Source organism: Gadus macrocephalus, chromosome 22, assembly GCF_031168955.1.
Source record: "Gadus macrocephalus chromosome 22, ASM3116895v1".
In the NCBI taxonomy this organism is placed as follows: Eukaryota; Metazoa; Chordata; class Actinopteri; order Gadiformes; family Gadidae; genus Gadus; species Gadus macrocephalus.
The window spans coordinates 9,121,364-9,131,469 of NC_082403.1; the positions used below are offsets into that span (position 1 = coordinate 9,121,364).

At 45.6% G+C, this 10,106-nt stretch overlaps 1 protein-coding gene across 2 annotated transcripts; it reads right to left on the minus strand.

Annotated features, from left to right (window-relative positions):
- Nucleotides 1-2,015: 2,015 nt before the first annotated feature.
- On the minus strand, nt 2,016-8,915 carry LOC132450702 (IgGFc-binding protein-like). Of its 2 annotated transcripts, XM_060042733.1 has the most exons (13): nt 8,794-8,915; nt 8,640-8,700; nt 8,101-8,387; nt 7,387-7,966; nt 6,454-7,052; nt 5,778-6,345; nt 5,425-5,684; nt 4,944-5,288; nt 4,264-4,831; nt 3,945-4,144; nt 2,976-3,350; nt 2,589-2,881; nt 2,016-2,427 (listed from the first exon to the last, which is right to left on the minus strand). In XM_060042733.1, the coding sequence occupies exons 2-13, from the start codon at nt 8,680-8,682 to the stop codon at nt 2,424-2,426; spliced, it is 4,122 nt and encodes a 1,373-aa protein (XP_059898716.1). In that variant the 5' UTR covers nt 8,683-8,700; nt 8,794-8,915; the 3' UTR covers nt 2,016-2,423. The 2 variants fall into 2 exon arrangements, with proteins under 2 accessions (XP_059898716.1, XP_059898715.1); XM_060042732.1 differs by lacking the exon at nt 8,794-8,915 and having other exon boundaries at nt 8,640-8,787.
- Between the last annotated feature and the right edge of the window lie 1,191 nt (nt 8,916-10,106).

Consider the following 10,106-nt stretch of genomic DNA (forward strand, 5'->3'; position numbering starts at 1 on the left):
CCTTCCTCCTGAGGGGACCCGCCCTCTACCTGGCCTGCCTCCTGAGGGGACCCGCCCTCTACCTGGCCTTCCTCCTGAGGGGGTCCGCCCTCTACCTGGCCTTCCTCCTGAGGGTACCCGCCCTCTACCTGGCCTTCCTCCTGAGGGGACCCGCCCTCTACCTGGCCTTCCTCCTGAGGGGGTCCGCCCTCTACCTGGCCTTCCTCCTGAGGGGACCCGCCCTCTACCTGGCCTGCCTCCTGAGGGGACCCGCCCTCTACCTGGCCTTCCTCCTGAGGGTACCCGCCCTCTACCTTGCCTTCCAGTGGGGACCCGCCCTCTACCTGGCCTTCCTCCTGAGGGGGTCCGCCCTCTACCTGGCCTTCCTCCTGAGGGTACCCGCCCTCTACCTGGCCTTCCTCCTGAGGGGACCCGCCCTCTACCTGGCCTTCCTCCTGAGGGGGTCCGCCCTCTACCTGGCCTTCCTCCTGAGGGGACCCGCCCTCTACCTGGCCTGCCTCCTGAGGGGACCCGCCCTCTACCTGGCCTTCCTCCTGAGGGTACCCGCCCTCTACCTTGCCTTCCAGTGGGGACCCGCCCTCTACCTGGCCTTCCTCCTGAGGGGACCCGCCCTCTACCTGGCCTGCCTCCTGAGGGGACCCGCCCTCTACCTCGCCTTCGCCGGCCTCCTGAAGGGTTCCGCCTTCACCGCTGCCGGCCTTCTGAGGGGGTTCTTTGCCACTGCAGGCCTCCTGAGGGACTGAGCCCTCATCGTCCTTGCCGCCGGCCTCCTGAAGGGTTCCGCCTTCACTCTGCCTCTGCTTGCCCCCCAGGCCGTCCGCCTGAGGCTCCCTGCCATGCCCTGGGGCAGTTTTCTGGCCGCCCGCCTGACGTCCCTCGGCTCTGCCCCAGTCCATTTTTTTTTTTTTTGATTCCCCCCTCCTGGCGCCCCTCCACCCACCCGTTTTGGGTTTGACTTTCTTTGTTTTTTTTTTGCTTGTCATGGGTCGCCTGGGAGTCGACCCTTAAGGGGGGGGTACTGTCAGGGTGTGTGTGTTTCCCTGTGTTTCCCTCCTGTGTTGATTACTGTTCCCTCCCCTAATGTGTCTCAGCTGTTCCTCGTGTTTGTTATTTAAGCCCTTGTCTTTCCTTTGTTCCTTGTGCTGTCATTGTGGTTGCTTGTGGTTTGCTGTGGTTCATTATAGTTTGTTCGTCCTGCGTGCTCTCTGTGGCTACCTGTGTTCCCTTACTCCCTGCTCCTTGCCTTAGCCTTTTGGCAGAAATAAAGTGCCGTTTCCTTTACCCGTCTGCATCTGGGTCCTACCTGCCTGCACCCTCAACCTTAACATTAAATGTGGTCGAGAGGGGTTTTCATGTTTAAATGTGGTCGATAGGGTTTACATGTTTAAATGTGGTCGATAGGGTTTACATGTTTAAATGTGGTCGATAGTGTTTACATGTGGTCCATAGTGTTTACATGTGGTCGATAGGGTTTACATGTGATCGACAGTGTTTAAATATGGTCGATAGTGTTTAAATATGTTCTTTTCCCTCACTCTCCACCTCATCCCTAACTCTCCACCTCAAGCTGGTGTGTAGTGAGCGTTCTGGCGCCGATTGGCTGCCGTGCATCACCCAAGTGGGTGCTACATATTGGTGGTGGTTAGTGAGGTCCCCCCTTCACTTTAGGCGTCTTTGAGTGTTATTAATATTATTCTTCATGTTTAACCTCTGTTTTTCCTTTTATTCCTAGTCTGTTTTACATAGTTTTGAATGATGACTATATGCTCTGTAAGGTGACCTTGGGTGTCTTGAAAGGCGCCTCTAAATTAAATGTATTATTATTGTGTGACGGGGCTTAATCAACTCGCTCTTAGGTTAAATTGGAAAATTATGGCTGATAGTGAAAAAAATCACTTCCTATAACTGAAATATTGTACAAACAAAATAATTGGCCAGCACATTCCACTTTTCCTCTCCTAAATCCCTACTACTCACACCACCCGCACAGCCAAATACGCTTGTTTCTGTCATACCGGACAGCCGTTAGAGTGGACAGACCACCATTATTTGTTTATTGAATCGTGTGAAAGTCTCCCACCTATTACCTAGGCGGGGCACAATCCTACACAATGCCACTTTAACCGAAATAGAGATCTGAAAATGAATCTCAAAAGCATTATGAGATGAAAAAAGCAAGCAAAAAAGTACTAACATTGTTTAACGCAAAATGTATTGAAGGTAACTTATTCCAAAGCAATAGGTCAATGATATCATATGTTGCACACATATGCCAAATGTTTATTTTTTTATAATGCTTTCAAATTTAGTTTTTACAATATAAACAGTTAATTGCACAGGTTAAGTATTTGTGAGGCCAATAATCAATAGACCTCTTCTTCGTTATTGATGGAGGATCTGGATTGGTTGCGGTTGTAGAATTTTTAACTAAAAAAAAGAAAGTTACAGGTCATAATTCGATTTATGATGGAATATGCAAATTATTCTGATGCAAATATTGACTTCAGTATTACAATTTTTCTCTTTGGTTCTGAATTGTCTATGACTAGTATCTCCGATCCACTTTATGCATCCATTTTATCACTCACCAGTCCGGGAAATCAGGAGCCCTCCATTTGTCCGTTTTAACAGCGATGGTGCCTACTCGCAGACCAAGCCTACCTCCTCCATGGAACATTTTGTCGTTCAAAGTCATGAGGCTACCGCATGCGCCACAAACCTGCTCTGCCATCTCACCGCTGATGCTCATCGTGAGGTCATTAAAAGCATTAAAAGACAACTGAAGACTGTTGTCCTTGTCGATTGTGACTGTTTTGCCAGAGACCGTCAGTGCTATGTTGCTCTTTTTGAAACTGCTCTCAGTCATGGCCTTTCCGTTTACCTGCACACAAAGATGGATTGATTACAAATCACCAGTAAGGGGCTGGTATCTATTATCTGTAAAGTTTCAGAATCTGATCTGTAAAGATACTCACCCAAATGTCATGGTGGTTTGTGATAGTAAACGTCATGTCGGTGAAGTACACATGAACCCCCACAATGGAGTTGACTGCAGGGGTGCCACACATCTCTAACCTTACAACAACCCTAAACCACTGATCTGTCACATTTGGGTCACAGACCTGGATGATATCAAAGGCCCCAGAGTTTAAGAAGATCCTGGCTCCATCAAGCGAGTTCAGAGAACCGTTATCTTCCAAAAGGCATGTTCTGGGGAAACAGCCTCTGGTGCCATTTTGGATTTGGCAGATCTCTGTGTTCTGACAAAGCATGCTCTGGGACACAACTACTCCTGAGGCTTGGCAGGTATGGATTGTATGACAGTCCTCAGATACAATATATTCCCCAACCTGCAGTAAGATAAAGTCAACAAAGTTCCAAATGATTGAATAACTCAACAAGGACGTTAACAGCAGACCATAAAAGATTAGGAGGCAATGTATTATTCCTTAATGAGACACAGGATCCATGTGTCACCAAACCTAGGATTTCTTAGCCGAGAAACCAGAAGAATCTTGCAAGTTCATGTTTCATATTCCCTGCAGATAATGTCTGGCTCAGCTCCCATACAAAAAGATTGTTGATTACGCCATCGAGACAGTGTTAAACGTACAGGACAAGTACAAGTAAATTTTCACTTATAGAAGAACAAAAGACTGTACTAAAAAGCTTTGGTTTAGAAGAAAGACATTTTTTCGTCGCTTAGTGCTGCGTCACCCCTTTCGTTGCTATGATTGGTTGTCGGCCTGTCCAATTGTGTTCAGGGGTAATTTGCTCTTAGCCCAGGTGTTGTTTGTTATATTCTAAACCTTGAAGCCAATGTTAGTTGTTCTTATTAAAAGTCATACAGCATCCTGCTTCATACAGCATCCTGTTTCCACCATACAAAACGCTAGCCAAATCAACAGTGGCAAAAATCGGCCCTACTACGGCACCAGGCCTACCTTGTAGGATCTCCCTTCGAAATAGCAGCTACATTGGTCCAAGCTAACACAGCCAGTGCCGTTAAAGTTGTAGCCTGCGTTGCACGCACAGCCCTCGGCACACTTTTCTGGACAGACGACGATGCTTGAGAGGTTCGGGCATGGAGTATCACAAGACTTGCCGCAGACTTGATAGTGGCTGTTTGCAGGGCAGGTGAGGGCTGAATGCAAAGGATATAAATACATATGAAATAAGCAAAGTCCCCCCTGGTGTCCTCACTGGTGAGAATTGATAAATTCATACAAACAAAAATAGAAGGCCTATGAATGAAACACATACGGCAGAAAATAGGGGTTCTCCAGGTTGGAATCTTCACACCAAAGGTCTGGCAGTCCATCATGTAGGCCCCGATGCTGTCACACAGCACTGCCCTGTCCCCATTCACCATGCAGACGTCATAGACACAGTCTCTGAAGTAGGAGGCAGGGTCTATGACATTGTGGCACGCAGCGAAGGGACCTTTGGGATCGGTGAGGACTTGACAGTCCTTCTCAAACACTTCCTTCTTGCTGTCGTCACACTTGGGACAGAGGTCCCCACTGCATCCATCGTCGCACACCACTCCACGCACGGCCACCTTCCAGGCAGCCCCGAAGCTCTGCACGTCTTTGGTCACTTTACCGTCTGGCAGTGTGAACTCATCTGCGTTATTGTCGTTGAAGTTCCCGCACAGACCGCAAGTGTGGTCCATGTAGTTGCTGGGTACGGTGACGGTGATGTGATAGATCATGTCATAGGTCACCCGCAGGCCGAAGTCAGTTAGGATTACGTAGTTGTAGCCGTCTTGGTAAACCTGAACTTTACCTTCATTAAGATTCAACGGGATGTGAGCTAAGATCCCATTTAGCTGAAGAAGAAGAAGATTTTTTACACATTGCTTTTCTTCTGACCGTTAGCCCTTCCATCAATAGTATTTATTGTATTTTATATTTATCTATACACAGAATTCCAAGACATACCATAACCATTCCAATCTGGTTCCGTCGAAGAACTAAGAGGCTTCCATAAACTTCCACTGCTACAAGTTTAGCGACGGAGACCTGTGGGTTGCTGTTCATGGCATGCCACCTCTCATTCTCCACAGCCACAGAGAAGGCTGTCAGCCTTGTGCCATTCAGGTGGCAGGCTTCAGCTGCAGTGTATGTGCACGTGCCTTGGAAGTCATAGGTGCTGTTGTCAAAGGTGTTGTAATGTGGGTCCCCAGAGATGGAGCAGACTCCCTTTCCAACAGGCTGACACAAATGGCCACCATCCTTTACCTCACACTTTTCATTGGGCCCGCAGGAAAACTTCTGACATTGTACCTGTACAAATTGGGGTTTAGGGTTTACTTTATTCAATTTATTAAGTAATTTTTTTGATATGAAAATCAGCATTTGGGGGAAAAAATCTTTAAAAAACAATATTAAAAGAGGCTTTTCAGATTGATGTACTTCTTACCGTTCCATTACACAGACATTCTTGCTGGCACTGCCCATCAGGGTAAAACACTTGGCCGTACTTGTAGTATTTTCCATTAAACGGACAACCACACTGAGCAGAAGGCACACACTCGTTTCCACTCAAAACAAAACCGTCATTACAGATGCAACCTTCCATGCACTGAGCCCCACAGTGATAAGAAGACTCTGGGTTCTGACAGGACTTCTGACATCCAGCACTGCATATCTCATAATGGCCATTCACTGGACACTGAGCATCTAAAAGCAAAGGATAATAATTTGCACTGTTAAAGTGCTTGTATTCACAGTTTCACAACTGTATGATAAATATCAGTTTAAGGTTTTTCTTACCACACAGTGTATCTGACCTCCAGGGGTATACTTTGGCACCTTTGAGTTGGCATGCTGCCGTGTAGGCAGTCATGGTCTTGCACTGCATGCTGCCTCTTCCCTGATACAGACATACGTCATAAATGCAGTCATTGAGGAACTTGGCAGGGTCTACTACAGAGTGGCAGTCACGGAATGGGCCTGTGGGGTCACTGATGAGTCCACAGTACGTGTTGGTGTTGTACTGGTCTTTCTGGCTGGCGGTACAGCCAGGACATGGACCTGTGCAGCCATTGACACAACCAGGGGTACTAGCAACCTGCCAGCTCTGGCCAAGCTCCTCTGCAGTGGCAGCCTCTTTCCCATTCTTCATCTGCATGTCATCTTTGGGATTAAGGTTGTAGTTGCCACATAGACCAATCATGGAGCCCTTATAAGTGCTGGGCACCTGGACAAACGCCACGCTGTTCCAGTCATAGTAGACTTTCAGGCCGAAGTCGGCCTTGAGTACAACAAACCAACCAATAGTGTAGAGCTGGAGTTTGGTGCCATTCAGGGCCATTGGGAGGTAAGAAAGCTTACCATTGACCTTAAAGAGACCAAAAGGAAATAAATATTTGTTATTTTCTTTACAAATCCTAACCAAAAGCTGAACATAGAGTTGGATGGTTTTTTGTATACATTTTCAAGTCCTTACCATGACAAAGCCAGGTTGTTCTTTGCTAATGTTGACAGTGTTGCCATAGACCTTCACCTCTACCAGATTAACAACAGAGCCTGTCCTCTTATCTTGCCCACTGTTCTGCAGAATAACGCTGAAATTCTCCAGGGTCTTCTGACTGGAGGAGACACTGGCCAATTCATAAGTGCAAGTGCCCTGGAAGTTGTAGAGCTCACCATCAAATGTCACAATGTGGGGGTCACCAGACACCATGCATGTGGCAGAGTTCACAGCATAGCAACCTCTAATGCCCTTAACCACCTGACACTGCTGACCCGTTGGGCAGCTAGTCTTCTCCATGGTCAGCTTCCCTTCGGCCGAGCATGTGAACCGCTCATTGCAAGTATCGCCACCCCAGAAGGAGGCGCCGACCGCCACATACCGGCCTTCGTACAGGCAGCCACACTGGGCCTTGGGGATACATTTGCTGCCACTGAGCACAAACCCATCATTGCAAGTACATGTCTCCACACAGCTGGCTTTGCAGTTGGAGGGAGCAGTGAGGTCTCCACAGGTTGCAGGACAGCTTGAGCCACAGCGCTCGTAGTAGCTGTTCTCTTGGCACTTGGGTGGTGCTAAATACGGATAGCATATTGGTATCAGTTTTTATATGGCTATTAAACAAGATGGAATTAAACATTCCTTGAAAAAAACTTTAAAGGTGACATATTATACCACCAGGTGATTAGCCGTTACAAGCCATTTTTGAAAATCAGCCTCTTTTGAAATCACAAGTGGACATGTCCACCTAGATGTGTGCTGGATAGATGACCAACGTTTGTTATAGTCCACTGGGTAGGCTGGTAGACTGCTAAACACACTCACACCTGGTGGTATAATATGTCACCTTTAAGATTATATATGCAATGAAGAAGAATGCTTAAGAATGCTATTCTCTGCATTACTCACAGCATTTGTTGGCCTCCCTCCATTTCTGGCCCGGGACTCCAGCTCTCTGACAGGTCTCCGAGTACATTTGCAGAGTGTCACAGTAGTACTGCTTCATTGGGACACCATTACAGAGTTCGACCATGCAGTTCTGCAGAAATTGCTTGGGGTCAAAGAGATGGGTGCAGGCCTGGAAATCCTTATCCATCACTTGTGACAGAGCGCTACAGATGTTATAGTCTTCCAATTGTTCCACAAAGGTGGGCTTGCAGATTTGACACTGTCCTTTGCAGGTATCCTGACAAGTGGTATCACCGACAACACCAGGAACCCTCCAGCCATTTCCCATATCCTGTTGGTCTTTGGCATACGCCCCAGACGGAATGGTGAGGTCGTCGTCCTGCTTGCCGTTAAAGTTGCCACACATGCCACACACCTTGCCTGCAAATTCACTTGGAACTGTGATAGTGAAATACTGCTGCCAGTCATACTGCACCACTAGGCCAAAGTCTGTCTCAACAACTACAGAGAACCCCCTCTGAGACAGAATCACCTTGCCATTGTCCAAGTTGATGGGGAGATTCCAAAGTTGATTGTTTACCTGAAAAAATTATTTGAATGCATGAATTAAAAATGTCATGCACTTTCAAGCATTTTTTGAGCAGCTGCCACATAATGTCATTGTGTGATGATGTTTGAGTTACCACAGCATATGTATTAACTGAAATCACCTACCCGCACAAGGCCAAACTCATTATGGACAATATCAATAATGGTCCCGTAAACACTGATGGTGACCATTCCCACACCTGTGAGGTTTGAATTGGGGATGTTGACGTTCTTTTCGTCCACCTCAAAGGCTGGATGGGTCCCGTCTACATCGCAGTTCTTAGCCATGACATAAGTGCAGTTGCCAATGAAGTTGTACGAATAGCCATCAAAGGTACGGTAATTAGTGTTACCGAGAGCCCAGCACATGCCTTTTTGGGTTGCCACAGTTGCTGGTCCTGCATTGCAGAATCCTTAAAGATGTCCATACGTTATAGTTTTAGCGTTTGAGAATTCTCATTGGTTGATCACACTGTATGTTTTTTTATTCAAAATATTTTGTTGAATTGTCAGAATTTACAGCAAAGTACAGCAAATTGAAGGAAGAAAATTGTAGTACATGATATAGTATTGTCTAGTATTAAGATGTAAAGGTAATTCATAGCCTGAACTTGATGTTTTCATTTTACACAACGCAACAATGTAGATTAGATAAGATTACTTACCACTCAACAGTAGAACTGCAAATATAGTCACATAAATCCCCATGGTTTGAACCGAGAATTCCTTAAAAAAATTAAAAAGTCACACACATGATGTCATACATTTTTTAATTTTTGTTAATTTTATATTAGACAATACAGAAAGAATTGTCCCCACCTGAGCTTTACAACAGGCTAGCGGGGAATCACGAGCTGAATTATACTCAGCTGGACCTCCTTCAAAGGACCAATCAGGTTATAGCATAAAATGTGCTCTCCCAGAAGTTGGTATACACACCTACACATGCCATGCTGTTTCTGATAAATTACTCATACGGCAAATATGGACAATCAAGTTTCTAGTGAACTGATATCAGATCAAAATTAATTCCACAGAGATGTGTACTGGATTTTCTGCAATATTTTTGCAGAAAAGTTATTATAAACCATAATAGCCATCAAAATGCCATGCCAAACACTTTAATAACTACAGTACAAATGGTTTTAGCCCAGGGGTATGCTGTCCAATCTAAAGCCTCTTGACGTGTTGACCTTTGTTGCAGTGTGGCCACCACCCAAATGAAAAAGTAGAAAGGCGTAGGTTCCTCAAATACAGAATGATTAACGACTATCGGCTATTGTAGTTAAACAGACAACAGTGTTTTCCATGGACTGAGCACGTCGTGACTATAATCTCTGTGGCGGGTACCTGCCCTGTTTCATGGCAAAACAAAAAGATGAAGGAGTACTGATAACTCTGATTTGTGGCCACTTAACTTCAGAATATATGGAGTCAAGTTTGCACCTGTTGTGTAATTTACGCACGCACGCACATGCAAACACAATCGACACACATACATACACCCACATCGATTTCAGTGGACGGGAGAACTTGCCTTGACAGACAACTACGACACAGTCCCCGAATGGCCCGATTACATTGTAATATCAGGATATCGATGTGGATGGCTAGAGGTTGAGACTGACTCGTGTAGCAATACAGAATGTGAGGGCAATAAATAAAGTTGGAGCAGTTAGCCCCTTTTTCTTATATGACCATTTTGTTATTATATAAAAAAACATACGACTATTATTAGGTGGATACCAATAGGCCTACCCCCCAATACTAATAAACCCAAATTCTGGCACTGGACCAAAAGGTGGCACTATTTTAAAAAATTATGAACTAGCCTAATTTCTCCTTACGAGATCGACCTGGACTCAAAATTCTTTCATCATATTAATCTCTAAAATCAGATGCATCTTTTTCACCCTGGTCTTCTCCTCTAAAAGGTTTTACTTTTCTCACAATTTCATAGAAAGCCAAACGTCTAGTCTCTCAACCCATGTTACCTATATATGACCACCATACGGCTATCATTAGGTGGATACCATTAACAGTGCAAATTTTCAGATCTGTACTCTTTCAAGAAAGCCCTTAATTCTCTTGTGAAATGTGTGCTTGGAGTTTTCTTGATGTTGTGTGCTTAT